The sequence below is a fragment of the Pongo pygmaeus genome, chromosome 1 (assembly GCF_028885625.2).
Source record: "Pongo pygmaeus isolate AG05252 chromosome 1, NHGRI_mPonPyg2-v2.0_pri, whole genome shotgun sequence".
Classification (NCBI taxonomy): Eukaryota; Metazoa; Chordata; class Mammalia; order Primates; family Hominidae; genus Pongo; species Pongo pygmaeus.
Window position 1 is genome coordinate 81,984,091 of NC_072373.2, and position 16,581 is coordinate 82,000,671.

Here is a 16,581-nt window from a genome sequence, read left to right on the forward strand (position 1 = left end):
TCTTTGCCGCTAGGGTCATTAGGGAGATTTATCTTCCTTGTGTCTTTGTGAGATCAAAGCAGCTTTACCCAAAAATCTTCCCCCTTCCCCTCATCAAAGACTTTTCCTCCTGCCTAACTACAGGTGGCGACTGCCAGAACTGCAAGAAGAAAGGGAACATAGTGATTAGTTTAGATCAATCAGGATCTGTATCCCAGAACTAGGGATAAGATCAGCCTTCTCTGAGGCACTTGGAGGAGTGTTGCACACCAGACAAAGTCAGAGGTCTGCCAGTTAAGAAAACACTGAGAATAGTTGCTGGGTAGGTAGCCAACAGTGTCTGCTCCTTTAATTATCTCTAACCTTGCCTGCTGCCCTTCTATTGGACATACGTTGGATTTTCTTAGCCCATTCTTCCTGTATTTTGACTTTTATTACATCGTTTCAATTTCTTAATTTTTCTGACTGCATTCTGAGTAATTTCCTCGGACGTTTCTTCTAGGAACCATCTTTCAGTTAATCATGTTTCTTTTTAGCTAACTCTGCTGTTTAACATACCCATTCATTTGTCTTTCATTGTGGTTTCTAGTTCTTTTCCTTTTTTTTTTTTTTTTTTTTTGAGATGGAGTTTTGCTCCTGTCTCCCAGGCTGGAGTGCAATGGCATGATCTCAGCTGACTGCAACCTCTGCTTCTTGGGTTTAAGCAATTCTCCTGCCTCAGCCTCCTGAGTAGCTAGGATTACAGGTGCCCACCACCACACCCAGACAATTTTTGTATGTTTAGTAGAGATGGGGTTTCACCATGTTGGCCAGGCTGGTCTCGAACTCCTGACTTCAGGTGATCCACCCACCTCGGCCTCCCAAAGTGCTGGGATTACAGGAGTGAGTCACCGCGCCCGGCTTCTTTTCTTTTTAAAAGCTTTTACTTGTGTTGGTTTTATTGTCTCTTTCTTTTCTTTTCTTTCCTTTCTTTCTTTCTTTCCTTTTTTTTTTTTTTTTTTTTTTTTTTATGTTGACAGTGTCTCACTCTGTCGTCTAGGCTGGAGTGCAGTGGTGTGATCATGGCTCACTGCAGCCTCGACCTCCCGGGCTCTGGTAATTATTCTCCAGCCTCAGCCTCCCAAGTAGCTAGGACTTCAGGCACACACCACCAAGCCTGGCTAATTTTCTGTAGAGATGAGGTTTCACCACATTTCCCTGGGTGGTTTCGAACTCCTGAGCTCAAGCCATCCGCCTGCTTCGGCCTCCCAGAGTGTCGGGGTTACAGGCGTGAGCCACTGTGCCTGGCCACCATATTTTTTCTATTAATTCAAGTTCTTGGAAGTCAGTTCTCCTATTTTGTTGCTGTTGTTGTTGACAGTCCCTCATGGTGAATGCTATGTGCTACTTTCATCAGGTATTTTCTTGTTTGTATTGTGAGTGTGGAAATTCCTTATAGAGCTATTTTGATTTACTTCTGCCAGCATTAATTTTTACATGGGTTTATTAACTTGGATTTCTGTAGCATGCAGAATATATACATTTAGTTTTGTTTGTTTGTTTTATTTTGAGATGGAGTCTCGCTCTGTTGCCCAGGCTGGAGTGCAGTAGTGCAATCTCGGCTCATTGCAACCTCTGCCTCCCAGGTTCAAGCAATTCTCTTGCCTCAGCCTCTCGAGTAGCTGGGACTACAGGTGTGTACCACCATGCCTGGCTAATTTTTGTATTTTTAGTAGAGACAGGGTTTCACCATGTTGACCAAGCTGGTCTCGAACTCTTGATTTCAGGTGATCCATCCTCCTTGGCCTCCCAAAGTGCTGGGATTACAGGCATCAGCCACTGCACCTGGCCGGAATATATAAATTTAGAACCCTCATTAGCATGTCTTAATGTTTGATTTCTCATGGAAAAAAATGTTGGTACCCTGCCCAGAGCCTCAAGTTAAGTGACTATATTTTTGCCACTTTCCTATGCCAGTAGGAGGAGCTTTCTAATCCCTTTTCCATGAAGGAGAAATCCCTTCTAGAACCTACTCTTTATGTAGGATGTTGGTTCCAGTTCTCTGCGTTGTAGGGCCCAAAGTCATTCTGCCACCTAAAAACCTCTGCCCTAGGGGACTTAAACTATAATAGATCTAATACCCTCTGGTTACAGGTGTGAGGTTAATATTCTGCCTTTTAGTTTTTTCTCTGTTACCTGTAGGTTTCTTTCTTTTTTCAAGTTTGACTTTTTTTAAAAATTAAAATTTTTAAAAAATTTTATTTTTTTTATATTTATATTTAATCCAGCTTTTCTGTGCATTTGAAATAAGAAACATGTTCACATCAGTGACATCCACCATGTTGCCAGAGGAGACTCCCATAGTAAGTAAACAACGCTATACTTTGCTTGGATAAAGTCATTATACCCTATGAAGTGCTTCCTAGTCATGTTTTCATTTGCCTTTTATATTTTCAATTTCTTAATCTTTCTGACTGCATTTTGGGGAATTTCTTCAGACTAATTCTTATATTTATGCTTCAATAGTGAGTTCATACTGATACATCCAATCACCAATCTAACACAAGGTGTTTTCTCACCTCCTCCGATTCTGTAATTTGTATCTTTTATCTCCCACAGTAAAATACTTGGTTCCCAACATAACCGTGGTTATAGTTCAAACAAAAGCATTTATACACAATTGCCCTACAGTCAAATAGGTATAAAATTGCAATGCCGTTACTAACATCTAACTTACTAAGTAAACTTAGTAAACTAAATTTTTTTCTCTTTATGGTTATATCATCAATCTGATTTATATTAGGCTTTTTTTCTGTCTACAGTCAAGTTTATGTTTACTTTTTATAACATTTTTTATTTAAAATTTTTAGTGTGTAAAATATTTACATGGTTCAGAAATCAAAACTATAAAGAAATACTTAGAGAAATTTACTTCTATCTCTCTTAATTTCTGATGTATCTTTCCTATGTTTCTTTTTAAGTAAACATATTTATGTATATTTGTGTGTGTATGTATTCTCATTTCAACTTCTTTCTCACTTATTCCCAATTTTTTTTTTTTTTTTTTTTTTTTTTACAACTAGGGCCTCAATGGATAAAATAACCTTGTCCATCTGTTATTTCATATTATGAACTTGTATCATCAGGGTAGATGCTTAGGTATGGAGTTGCTGGGCCAAGGGTGTGCAATGGTTTGGATATGGTTTTGGGGGCCCTGCCAAGTCTCATGTTGACATTTGATCCCAGTGTTGGAGGTGGGGCCTGGTGGGAGGTGTTTTGGTTGTGGGGCAGATCCCTCATGGAGGACAGCATGGTGCTATTCTTGTGGGAGTGAGTGAGTTCTCACTCTTAGTTCCCACTAGAATGGGTTGTTGAAAAGAGCCTGGTACTTGCTTTCCTCTCTTGGCTCCCCTCTCCCCATGTGATCTGCACACACTGGCTCCCCTTTGCTTTCAGCCATGAGTGGAGGCAGCTTGAAGCCCTTACCAGAGACAGATGCTGCACCATACTTGTACAGCCTGCAAAACCATGAGCTAAATAAACATCTTTTCTTTATAAGTTACCCAGCCTCAGTTATTCCTTTATAGCAATGCAAACAGACTAAGACAGGGTGCATGCACGTAGTATTTTTACCTTTGCCCAATTCCTCTCACTAGGGTTCTGCCATTTGCATTTGTACTGGAAGTGTAGGAGAGTGCCTGCTTCCCCAATGCCTTGCCTGCAGAGAGTGCTGCCAACCTTTGGAATTTTGCTGGTCTAAAAGGAAAGAAATGGCATCTCAGTGTAGTTTTAACATGGATTTCTCTTATTTTCAGTGAAATTGAGCATTGTTTCAGTGTTTGACTACTATGGGCATATCTTTCTGTGAACTCTGTGTTTAGGTCTTTGTCTTTGTCCATTTTCTGTTGCTTATAGCAAAATAGCTGAAACTGGGTAATTTATAAAGAAAAGGAATTTATTTCTTACAGTTAGGGAGGCTAAAATATCCAAGGTTGAGGGGCTGCCTCTGGTGAGGGCCTTCTTGTTGGTGGGGACTCTGCAGAATCCCCAGGCAGCACAGGGCGTCACATGGATGGGGGCTGAGTGGCTAGTTCAGATCTCTCTTCCTCTTCCTATAAAGCCACCAGTCCCACCGCGTGATAACCCATCAATCCATGAATGCGTTATTCCATTCACAAGAGCAGAGCCCTCATCACCCAGTCACCTCCTAAAGGCTCCACTTCTCCATGTTGCCCATTAGAGGTTAAGTTTCAACGAGAGTTTCAGAAGGTACAGGCATTCAAACCATAATAGTCTTATGGCCACTTTTTTATTCTGGATTTTCATCTGGTTTTTTTCCTCTTTTTTTTTTTTTAACTAGTTCTTTACAGATTAGGATGATTAGCTTTTTGTCTGTGATATAAGCTATAAATATTTCTTCTCTTTATTTCATTTGTCTAATGATTCAAGCTCTATTTTCTTTCATTTTTTATAATTTCAACTTTTATTTTAGATTTGGGGGTACATGTGTAGGCTTGTTACATGCAAAGTCTATTTTCTTAATCACCATGTTGTCCCTTGTGCAGTAATATGCTTATTTAGAAACTTTGAGACATTAATTAATAATTTACTTATTAGAGTCAACAAACCCAGAACTCGCCAACTAAAGACAAAAACCAAAAACAACCTTACAAAGACAGACATAGAAGGCATACCTAGAAAGTATCTCCATAGCACAAAGCTGGAGTAACTAATATGTTACATAACTGAATCAAAATTCAGAATACTTTAGCAGCCTGGAAATATGGGCGAAAATGCGTAAAGGGAAATTTAGTAGAAATAATTTTTTGTACATAGGCTTAAAAACATTAATTCCACATGTTCAAGATTAGGGACATCTGTCTTCATAGAAATTCATGTAGGTATAAACTTTGGGGTTTAGTCAATCACACACTTATATAAGCCCAACAGAATTAGTTGCTACAAGAAAATGTTTTGACACAGGGTCTCGCTTTGTCACCCAGGCTGGAGCTCAGTGATACAAACAGCTCACTGCAGCCTCGACCTCTGGGCTCAAGGGATCCTCCCACCTCAGCCCGCTAAGTAGCTGGGAGTATAGGCAGGTACCACCATTCCCGGATAATTTTCTTTGTATTTTTTTGTAGAGACAGTTTTGCCACGTTGCCCGGGCTTGCTCTCAAACTCCTGAGCTCAAGCAATCTGCCCACATGGGCCTCCCAAAGTGCTGGGATTACCGGTGTGAGCCACTCTGTGCCCTGCCTCCAGAAAATGTATTCTTAGAGTGAATAGTGGAAGGGGGTTATTCTGATCATGGAGAAAATTGCCCCTTTGGACCTGACACTTGTCAGAATACATCCAGAATGGTGTGTTCAATTTTGGGGACCGCAAATCAAGAGAGTCATAGACATCTGAGAGCAAATACAAAGCAGGGAAGCTGAGTTAGTGAAAGGTCTGGAAACCACTATACAGCTCACTATGAGGGAAACTTTCTCTCTGGCACTTAGGACTGCTGGTGAGGGGAAGGGCTGCCCTATTAACCCGTGCACTCCCTCTGGCCAAAGAGTGTTTGAGTAGAGGCAGTGGATCCACCATGAGGGTTCTGAGGATGGCCCTGCTGCTGTGTATAGGCAGTTTAGGCAGCAGAGTTTTTGTCTTGATCATAGAAAGCAATCTTTCCTTTCTTTTTGGTGTCTTCTGTGTTCAGAGAATGAGAGCAGGTGGGGAAAGTGATCTGTGGGGTTTTTTGGCTAACTGAAGTATATGAAGAGTTTTGGAGAAACATTAGTCTGTAGGATTTAACATTAATATGTGTCAACCTGCGGCTTTAGCCAAGATCCCAAGCCAATTTCCTGAGGGCAGGGACTGCACCTTATAGACAGTGATGTCTGTGGGCCAAGACCTCAAATGGTGCCTCTACTTCCCCATTTACAGTTAGTGCTTGCCCTCCCTCGCCGTGTCTGATGAGAACAGTCATGATGTCCCCATATAAACTGTACCTGATTAATCCCTGCTTAGGGAGCTCAGAACAATTCCCATGAGAATCTTACGGTTGAACTGTAATGTGCACCAAAACTGACTGGCGGTGGGCTGAAAGGCAGATTTGATTCTGTGAGATGAAGATGCGGAGCTTGAGGTTCTGCCTCTCTAGTGAGCTCTCAGGTGATGGTGATCCTGCTGGTTCAGGGCCCACCCTGAGTAGCCAGGGTCTAAACACAGCAGTCTGCAGAGTGTCTCCCATAGACCACTTGTAATAGCCCCCTGCCCTCTGCCCCAGCCTGCTTGTTTAAAATGCAGATTCCTAGGTTGTGCCTGTGATCTCTGTGCCCAGAACCTCTAGTGGTGGAGCTCAAGGATCAGCTTTCTAAACTGGCACTTCAGACGATTCTTCAGCACGTTAAAAGTTTTGAACCACTGGCCTTGGGAAAATGGATAGGATGGGTTAGACCAGAGGAAGAAATTGGTCAGGGGGATGTAATGAATTTCACACTCAGTTGGTTGTAGAAAATGGCCCACTTACGTAGCACTTGTGTGGGGAAGACCCGCTGAGAGTCTGTACTAGCTGGGTGATCTGAGGTGTAGCACTTAACCCCTTTAAGCCTTTCTTCCCTAAGGTGGAGACGATGTGATCTGATGAATCTTTTCCTGTCCCCTGGTCCTGCCTTATCTTTCCAGTCGTCCAGCATGCTCTGCCCACCCCACGCCGAGGTGCACTGACCATGAGCCTCAACTCCTCCCTCGGCTGCAGGAAGGAGCTGAGTAACCTCACTGAGGAGGAGGGTGGCGAAGGGGGCGTCATCATCACCCAGTTCATCGCCATCATTGTCATCACCATTTTTGTCTGCCTGGGAAACCTGGTCATCGTGGTCACCTTGTACAAGAAGTCCTACCTCCTCACCCTCAGCAACAAGTTCGTCTTCAGCCTGACCCTGTCCAACTTCCTGCTGTCCGTGTTGGTGCTGCCTTTTGTGGTGACGAGCTCCATCCGCAGGGAATGGATCTTTGGTGTAGTGTGGTGCAACTTCTCTGCCCTCCTCTACCTGCTGATCAGCTCGGCCAGCATGCTAACCCTCGGGGTCATTGCCATCGACCGGTAAGCATGCCTCAGACTTAGAGAATTGAGGGATTACTGATGGGCGCTCATCTGCTGCAGTGTCCCTCTGACTGCCTTAGTTCCCTGGAGAGTGTCAGGGGCCCTTGCTGGGGGAGGATGACCAGGTGGAGTTCTGCCTCTGGAGCCATCTCTTCAACCAAAGCACATCTCGTGTTGTCTGTGGATGTTACATACAATTTTATATTTTAAAAAGAGGTTCCATTGCCTAAAATAAAACATTGTAGAAACCTGATTCTTGGTTTGTAGATGAAGAAGCGGAAGCCAAGGCAGGTTTCGGTTCCGAGCAGCATTGGGTCCAGGGCCTTTGACTCTGCTTCTCTTTCTCCCAGTGTGACCCCTGCTCTGTCTTGCTTTGGTGTTGACTAGTGCAGCTGAACAGGGAACACCCTCACTGCCCACAGTCCAGGACTGAAAGGAGAGCAGGAGGAAGGAAGACAGCCGGAGAATACAGGCAGTGAAACCAGGGAGAGGCCGTGTGCGCATTTGGAAACTCAGCTGCTCCCGCCCTCAACGTAGCTGATGCACAGGGAGGTCAGGCGCAGCTGATGTTCCTAAGCAGCATCTCACGGGTTCTTCAGGGTCCCGCGTTATGCTGTCAGATTTAGTTGTACAAGTCTCGTGGGCTTTGGCAGCGAGTCTCCCACAAATGAGTGCATTTATTAGAATTTTGCTAATGGCCACTTCGTTCATCACAGGCACAGGTTGGGCTTCATGAGGACAGGGAGGATAGATTCAAGGTCTGTGTGATTTACCAGGAATTGGGGAGGAGAGTAAGTAGTGGGGTTAGGGAAAACACAGAGTGGGGCTAGCCAGGGATATTGTCACTGGGTGACACAAGTCCCCGGGCTTTTTTGAGACTGTCAGTTTTTCAGTAGATGAGTGGTAGTGGAACTGTCCACTGGGAGCACAGACTGCACCTAGACCTGAGGCTGGAATCTGGCAGCTCTTTGTGGCTGCGTTGGGGAGGCAGAACCAATGAAGCCATTGGTCAAAACAAATCAATTAGCTTCTCTTTTTTTTTTTTTCCCTGAGTAGTAAAAGTAATCCAGAAAATATAATGAATGAAATTAGAAACACTCATGATCTAACCATCAGAAACAATCACAGTTGATGTTTTTAGTATATTTGCTTCCAGTAATTTTTGGTTGTATACAGCAAATTTTTGAAATAGGCTTCTGGCACCTATGGTTTTCTGACCTCCTTTTTTCATTTAGGTGATGATGAACATTTTCTCTTATTTTCAAATATCCTTGAAGAAGGTGATTTTTCATGGTTACGAGGTATTCCATCCTGTGGAGGTATATAAATTATTTTCAGTCCCCTGTTACTGGATTAGGTGACTTCACATAGCTTGCTATTCACTATAGCATTCTGAGGAGCATGTGTGTTTGTGGAATTGCTATATTCTCAGTAACAGTAAACATGCTTTCAAGATTCTTGATATATAAAAGGCAAATGACCCTTCAGAAAGTTGTACAAATTTGTATTTCAGCAGCTGTTTGTCAATATCCTATCAGGACTGATTATATAATTTTTTTTTAAAAAAAGTTTGGAAGTTTGTTGGCAGTGGGGAGGAATGGGATCTTGTTGTTTTAACTTTTATTTTATTTTTTTTGAATTATTAAGTTTTGAACATCCCTTTCTGGGCCCTGGGTCCTGTGGAACATGGAGTGAGGCTAAACAGCTTAGTTGCAGAGATGGAGAGCTGGTCTCTAAGTGCCCCTCTCAGAGCTGTCTCTATATGAATGCTCAGTAAACATGCCAGTCATCTGCAGGGATAGCTCCAGAAGACTGTAAGCTGCTTGCTTAAATCTGGGGTCTAGATGAGTGAGAATGAGATTTTCTACCAGCAAGCACGACAAATCCTCAAATCGTGCCAGCAAAGTACTTCATCTGAGAGAGGGGTTTACCTCTTTCAGGGCCTTATTTCACACTGGAAATATTGGTTGGATGTCTACTCCAGGAAAGGCCTGTGACCAGTCCTTGGAGTGGTGGGCTACAAGCATGAGCAGGACACAGACCCTGCCCACCAGGGGTTTACAGTTGAGTGGCAGAGGCTGACTTGTGGGTGCCGATTTAACACAAAAGTAGAAATAACCACCATCGACAACTCCACCAGCCACTGCTGCGGATGGGCTGGCGGTGAGTGCTTCAGGGAGAAGGCGGCATTTGAGCTAGGTTCCTAAACAGCCAGTAGGATAGCAGGTGCGTAACAGGTGGAGAGGCCCCTTCTGACTGAAAGAGCAGCTTCTGTGTATTCACTTGGTAAGCAATTATTGAGCACCTATTATATGCCCAGCACAGTGGTTGGTGCTGAGAATACATAGCTGAATAAGATGAATAAACATGCTGAGGCCAAGCGTGGTGGCTCATGCCTGTAATCCCAGCACTTTGGGAGGCCGAGGCGGGTGGATCACCCAAAGTCAGGAGTTCAAGACCAGCCTGGCCAACATGGTGAAACCCCGTCTCTACTAAAATACAAAAATTAGCTGGGCATGGTGGCAAGTACCTGTAATCCCAGCTACTTGGGAGGCTGAGGCAGGAGAATCACTTGAACCCAGTAGGCAGGGGTTGCAGTGAGCCGAGATTATGCCATTGCACTCCAGCCTGGGTGACAAGAGCAAAACTCCATCTGAAAAAAAAAAAAAAAAAGAAAAGAAAAAGAAAGTAGAAGTGGAGAAGAGCAAGGGCAGTGGGCGTGATTTTAACTATAAAATGTTACACGCTTGTCATATTCCAGGCACTGCACTATGTATGCCGTTTATCAACATTTAGCTTAGCTAACCCTCATGGTAACCTTGTTAGCCCCAATTTTGCAGATGAGCAAAGTGAGGTTTTTGAGGCCTTAAGTAACTTGCCCAAGGTCACGTGGCTGGTAAGTAACTCTCCCAGTTCTGAGATGCCCGAGCCTGGACGCTTTGTCATTGTACAACACCGTCAACTCAGTGCTGCCAGTCATTCCAGCAGCCAGCTAGCCTAGCTTAGGGTTTCTCCACCTTAGCACTGTCGACATTTCAAGCCAGATAATTCTCTGTGGTGAGGAGCTGTCCTGTACCTTGTAGGATATACAACAGCATCCTGGCCTCTACTCACCAGATGCTGGAACACCTCCCCAGTCGTGACAGCCCAAAATGTCTATAGACGTTGCCACATATACCCAGGGGTTCCCAGCTGAGAACCTTAGCTAAAGAAACTGGCTGCATTAGGAGATATACCTAATGCTAAATGACGAGTTAATGGGTGCAGTACACCAACATGGCACATGTATACATATGTAACAAACCTGCACATTGTGCACATGTACCCTAAAACTTAAAGTATAATAATAATAAAATTAAAAAAAGAAAAAAAAAAGAAACTGGCTGGACAGATGAACCCAAAGAGTCCATCTTGTAGCCTCATGAAAAGAGAGCAAAGACAGATATAAAAAGAATGGCTGCCTGGAGCGAAATTCACAGTTTGTCAATGTCCTAAACCAGCCAAGTGAAACTAGGGCGTGCTGGGGACACCGTTTGACCTGCCAGCGGTTCCACTGTGAACGTCTATTACTTAGAAGTCTGTAATGGTGGTCACCTCTATCATCGCTGCCAAGCTGCTGGAGTTCCAGGTCTGTGGAAATAGTTCTCATATTTTCATTCCACACCACAGAGGGTGAAACTCCAGGTCTAAAAATAGAATTTCAGTACATGAAAGTAGCTAGAACAATGGGATGGGTAGGGCTAGCAAAGATGACTAGTGCTTTTAGGAGACTGTTCCATGGAAGTTAATGTGTTGCCTCTTTGTTAGGTGAAGTTGGCTTAGATTGTGTTTCTGTTTTCACCGAAGACAACTTATTAAGAGCAGGGCTTGCTGTCAAAGTGGCTGGTCTTGTGGCAGGAGCCTGAAGCATTGGAAGCCCCTTCCCACATTACAACTTTTCAGTTACCTGTGATGTCATGAAAGCCTGTTTGGGGTTCAAGGGTCGTGATTGGGCTCATGTCTAAAAATGAGTTGGAGAAAAGATTGAGAGCCTCAAGACAGTTAAGAGAATAGAGAGCAAAAGAAAACCCCTCTCTTTTGGCCTGTATTATTAGCCCACATAGGAGTGGGGAGTTGCTTTTGTTGTTTTCCCTTGAATCTTCAACTAGGCTTAAATGAGGCTTCTGCTGCAAATAACGACTTTATAAATCTGTGATTGAGAACACATATACCCATTTTTTTCTGAGGAGATGCAGGACTGTTCTGTATCCTTTTTTTTTTTTTTTTTGAGACAGGGTCTTGCTCTGTCACCCAGGCTGGAGTGCAGCAGTGGAGCAGTCATGGCTCATTGCAGCCTTGAGCTCCTGAGCCCAAGTGATCCTTCTTCCACCTCAGCCTCCCAAGTAGCTGAGTCTACAGGCACACACCACTGTACCTGCCTAATTTTGTTTTTTATTTTTTGTAGAGATGTGGTCTCCTTATGTTGCCCAGTCTGGTCTCAAACTCCTGGCTTCAAGTAATCCTTCTATTTTGGACTCCCAAAGTGCTGAGATTACAGATGTGAGCCATTGCGCCTGGCTGGAATGTTCTGTATCTTGATAGAGGTGTAGATGTGTGCATTTCAATGTACATACATTTTGTCCACACCACCCCACCCCCCCAAAAAAAAAACTTAAAAACAAAATAACCCCTGGAGGACGTGGCTGTATGTGGGCAGGGCTGTGCCTGTGGGGCTTTTCTGCCTGTAGGAGGCAGACCTTGACTGAGCCAGCACCCACCCAGCTTCACTGCCCCGGCTTCCTGATGGCACTCAGGATGCAGCTGGCAGAAATCAGTGTCATGTCACACTGGAACTGCCTGTGCCTGAACCTCAGTCAGTGAGTGATATGGGCACCATTTGTTACAATAAAGGAGAAGTCTTGCCATAAAGTAATAATAATAACTGGGTGTTGAGAAGAGCCAGAAGGAAATCTGGCAGAGGACAGCACATTAATTGTAATTATCTTTATGGCCGCCAAACAGGGTCAGTGGAAGGAGGCCTACCGGCCGTACACTCTCGAGGTGACTGAGTGTGGAGTGTCTGCATGCTCTTTAAAGGGACAGAGAAAAGTAGAAATCTCTGCATTGTTTCTTTTGAAAAGTGAAGGAAACCTTCCTAGACCACTGCTACCCTCCCTGCAGTCCCACCCTAGCAACCCCCTCACATTGCATTTGCCAGAATGACGTCAGACAGGTCCAAGTCTCAGCAGGTCACCCACAAGGGGAAGGAGACCACTGTGGGGCTTGTTCACCCCCCAGGGCTCAAAAGGGCCAGTGTGCCCTGGGGGTCATCGCAGGAGCAGGAGCAGTGTAGGGCTTTCGTCCTCAAGGAGGAAGGGGGAAAGGTCGATGGCCAGTCCCCCATTGAAGGGTAGGCACCATCCGGGCCTTTTCCATGCTCTTCCTCATTCGTTCCTAGGAGCAGACCTGCGATGTAGGTGCCAGAATTCCCATTTTCCAGATGAGAGAACTGAAGCTCTGAGAGGTTACATCAATTAGCTGAGGTCATATAGCTAGTAGACATCAGAGCCTCCATCTGAACTTGAATTTCCAGCTCCAAAGGCATGCTTTTTCCCTTGGGCTGCACGGTCTTTGCAAGATGCAAGCCCAGATAGCAGCGAAAGACAGTAATCACCTTACCCAGCCACTGTGCAGTGATTCTGTAATCGACACCCTAATCACCGCGCAATCTTCTCCTCAGATCGCGTAGCCGGAAATGCTCTCTTTCCAGGATAGATCCTGGCCTGGGCTCAAGGCTCAGCTCAGAGCAGCCCCAGGCTCACCCCTGCTTAGGAAGACCAAGGAGGCAGCACCTCCAGTTAGCACGTGGCAGTTCAGCTGCTGGGGCCCAAGGATGACTCAGGGCGGTCCCTCTGGAGGAGCCACCTTCCCAGGTGATGTGTGAGGCACGTAGCCACGGTCATTTCCCAACGTCCTGCCAGGCGGCATCGGTGTGGCCACTCGTCCCTTCCACATGTTGCCCTCATGGGAACATCCTGTTTCCCTTGGATAAAATGTCTGGGTTGGGAGGGTGGTGGTTGACTTTCAGCCCTGTGGTCTAAGTCCTCCCACCCTTTCCAGTTAAAGGGCCAGTCCTTAGCCGGGCCTGTAAGGCTCTGCATGCCCCGGCCCCGCCCACCCGGCCTGCTTCTCTCCTCCTTTCTCCATCCTGCACTCTCTCTCCTGCCAGGTGGAGCTCCATGCAGCCTCCCCGCTGAGATGGTGCTCACTCACAACTCCATACCTCGCCAGGCTAGCTTTCTGCCTGGGGTGGTCCTGGGTCAGTGCCTCCAACGCTGTGAGACCTGGGTCCGGAGCATCACCTCCATCAGGAGCCTGCTGTGACCCTCCGTGCTGGACCAGAAGCCTGCCAGTTTGAATGGATAGCACTCCTGGCCCACCTCCCTCCTAGCAGCACTGAGTGATTTGGACCCGCCCCCTTGGCTGTGGAACAAGAAGGCTTACACAGAATTGCTGGGCGTGTGCACTGGGGATTGTAGAGTCAGATCGCCTGGGTTTCTGTCTTTCTCCCATGGGCCTGGGGTGCATTATTTAGCCTTTCCCTGCTTTAATTTCCTTATCTGTAAAATGAAGATAATGACATATCCGCTGCTCACAGTTGCTGTGAGGACTCAATGTGGCCCTTACCACTCCGGGCCTTGATACTTGGCTCAGGTGTCTGCCTGCCTCACATCTTCTCAACTGCATTTCCAGGATGTAGCACAGTGCTTGGCACATCGCAAACCTTTGGTAAATGTCCATTGATTGAGTGAAGCCCAGAGTCCTTCAACATCATTCTAGTTCTTAATGATCCCTCTGAAAATTGATCTAAATGGATTAATGTCAGCAGCAGCAGAATTGATCTGGCCCAATGCATAATCCCTCAGGACCCCCGTAGGTATCTTAAGACTGGCCACACCCCCAAATATGAGTGGGCTGTGGTGTGGTGACTTGGAAACAGGACTGTTCGAGCTCTGTGTCTTGCCAGTGTTGAGCTCTTCTCTGTTAAAGAGCTCTGCAGAGCTGTGGAACATGATGCAGTCTATACAACTTGTCTGGGGAGACTTGGGAGAAGGTGCTGCTTTTAGAAACATCCAACCCAGTCATGGGAGCCCCTGACACAGGAAAGCAGCAGTTTTCTCTCTCCACTGACTTCTCTCTCTTGCCTCCCTCCATCCCTTTTCTAGCTACTATGCTGTCCTGTACCCCATGGTGTACCCCATGAAGATCACGGGGAACCGGGCTGTGATGGCACTTGTCTACATCTGGCTTCACTCGCTCATCGGCTGCCTGCCACCCCTGTTTGGTTGGTCATCGGTGGAGTTTGATGAGTTCAAATGGATGTGTGTGGCTGCTTGGCACCGGGAGCCTGGCTACACGGCCTTCTGGCAGATCTGGTGTGCCCTCTTCCCCTTTCTGGTCATGCTGGTGTGCTATGGCTTCATCTTCCGCGTGGCCAGGGTCAAGGCACGCAAGGTGCACTGTGGCACAGTCGTCATCGTGGAGGAGGATGCTCAGAGGACCGGGAGGAAGAACTCCAGCACCTCCACCTCCTCTTCAGGCAGCAGGAGGAATGCCTTTCAGGGTGTGGTCTACTCGGCCAACCAGTGCAAAGCCCTCATCACCATCCTGGTGGTCCTCGGTGCCTTCATGGTCACCTGGGGCCCCTACATGGTTGTTATTGCCTCTGAGGCCCTCTGGGGGAAGAGCTCCGTCTCCCCGAGCCTGGAGACTTGGGCCACATGGCTGTCCTTTGCCAGCGCTGTCTGCCACCCCCTGATCTATGGACTCTGGAACAAGACAGTTCGCAAAGAACTACTGGGCATGTGCTTTGGGGACCGGTATTATCGGGAACCATTTGTGCAACGACAGAGGACTTCCAGGCTCTTCAGCATTTCCAACAGGATCACAGGTAACTTGGGCATTGTTAGGATAGCCCCTCCGAGGCAGATGAAATCTGTGGTCCTCTCAGCCACTCTGGCCTGTTCGTGAGTGAGTTCTCAGGCTGACTGGCGGTGAGGCTCAAAGCACAGATTTCCTTTGGGAAGAAACATTCCAGAGGCTCTGCTGTGATTCCCAGGGAGCTTCCTGTCACTCAGCAGCTCACAGCCATGCTGACGAGGCCAGCAGAGCTCCCTGGTGCCCTGGTATGTATCCCAAAAGAATTGGACGGGGGACACCACAGTCCAGAAATCTGCTTTCTGAAACCCCAGCCATGGCCCTCTGGCCTCAGAGTATGTATAGTTAGTTTTTTTTTTTTTTTTTTTGAGACAGGGTCTTGCTCTGTTGCCCAGCTTGGAGTGCAGTGGCACAATCTCCATTCACCGCAACCTCTGCCTCCCTGATTCAAGTGATCCTTGTGCCTCAGCCTCCCAAGTAGCTGGGACTATAGGCACGCACCACCACAACCCAACTACTTTTTATATTTTTAGTAGAGACGGGTTTCACCATATTGACTAGGCTGGTCTCAAACTCCTGACCTCAAGTGATCCGCCCATCTCAATCACCCAAAGTGCTGGGATTACAAGCGTGAGCCACCATGCCAGGCCTGGAGTATATTCTTTACTAGAGGAAAAAGAATACAAGCATTGGACCAGGCCACCTTCTCCTGGCACATCCACATCCACGTCCTTTCCTTCAGTGTTTTCTCTTGTCAGCACCCCCTCCCCACCTCAGCTGCTGTCTTCCTCCTCAACCATCCTCCTCTTCCTTACGGATCAGTGATCTCCTCAGATGGTCCCAGAGAATCCAGGGGGTGTCCATGCCAAACCTCAGCCCTCCACTGAAACATCATGGCCTTGTACATGCGAGGCTGCTCCTTCCTCTGATGACTGATTCGGTGTGCACAGGTTTCCAGACACAATCCCACCACCTTTGATGGGACCTGGAGGAATTACTCTAGTTAGGGGTTAGATTTTTTGTTAAAACTTTTTATTTTGAAATAATTTTAGATTTACAGAAGACTTGGAAAAACAATACAGAGAATTCCCACACACCCAGCTTCCTCTAGTGTTACTGTCTTGAAAAACCATAGCTCTAAAACGTTAACATTGGGGCAGCGCCATTAACTACAACTTGATTCAGATTTCACCCGTTTTTCATAATGTCCTTTGTTTGTCCAAAGATCCAGCTCAGGATCCCATATTGTTTTAGTCAATCTTTGACAATCCTTTACTCTTCCCTTGTCTTTTATGACATTGACAGCTTTGTAGAGTACTTACCAGGTATTTTGTAGAGTGCCCCTTAATTTGTGTTCATCTGATGCTTTCTCAAGATTAGAATGAGGTTATCCATTCTTGACAAAAATGCCACAGGGGTGATGTGCCCTTCCTGTACATCATAGCAGGGGGCACATATGCCAGTATGCCTTATTGCTAGTTGTGTTGCCCTTGATCTCTCCGTTAAGGTGGTGCCTGTCAGCTTTCTCCACAGTAAAGCTGCTGATTTTCCCATTGTAATTAGTAAATACAACTGAGGAGACACTTTGAGATGATACAAATACCCTGTTTCCTCTT

At 46.0% G+C, this 16,581-nt stretch overlaps 1 protein-coding gene across 19 annotated transcripts in view; it reads left to right on the top strand.

Moving 5' to 3' along the window:
• The window catches only part of GPR161 (G protein-coupled receptor 161), a 57,443-nt gene that overhangs the window by 25,452 nt on the left and 15,410 nt on the right, over window positions 1-16,581 (top strand). For 10 of the 19 annotated variants that reach the window (XR_010123219.1, XR_010123220.1, XM_054451478.2 and 7 more), the window contains 2 exons: window positions 6,631-7,048; window positions 14,254-14,978. Coding sequence is in view for 17 of the 19 variants with exons in the window: in XM_054451478.2 (XP_054307453.1) it covers window positions 6,631-7,048; window positions 14,254-14,978 (1,143 nt within the window). In the remaining 2 variants the exon portion in view is untranslated. Of the gene's footprint in view, window positions 1-156; window positions 302-1,634; window positions 1,653-2,246; window positions 2,322-6,630; window positions 7,049-13,294; window positions 13,817-14,253; window positions 14,979-16,581 lie in introns of those variants that run through there. The other 9 variants (XM_063649131.1, XM_063649117.1, XM_063649129.1 and 6 more) reach the window with 4 other exon arrangements.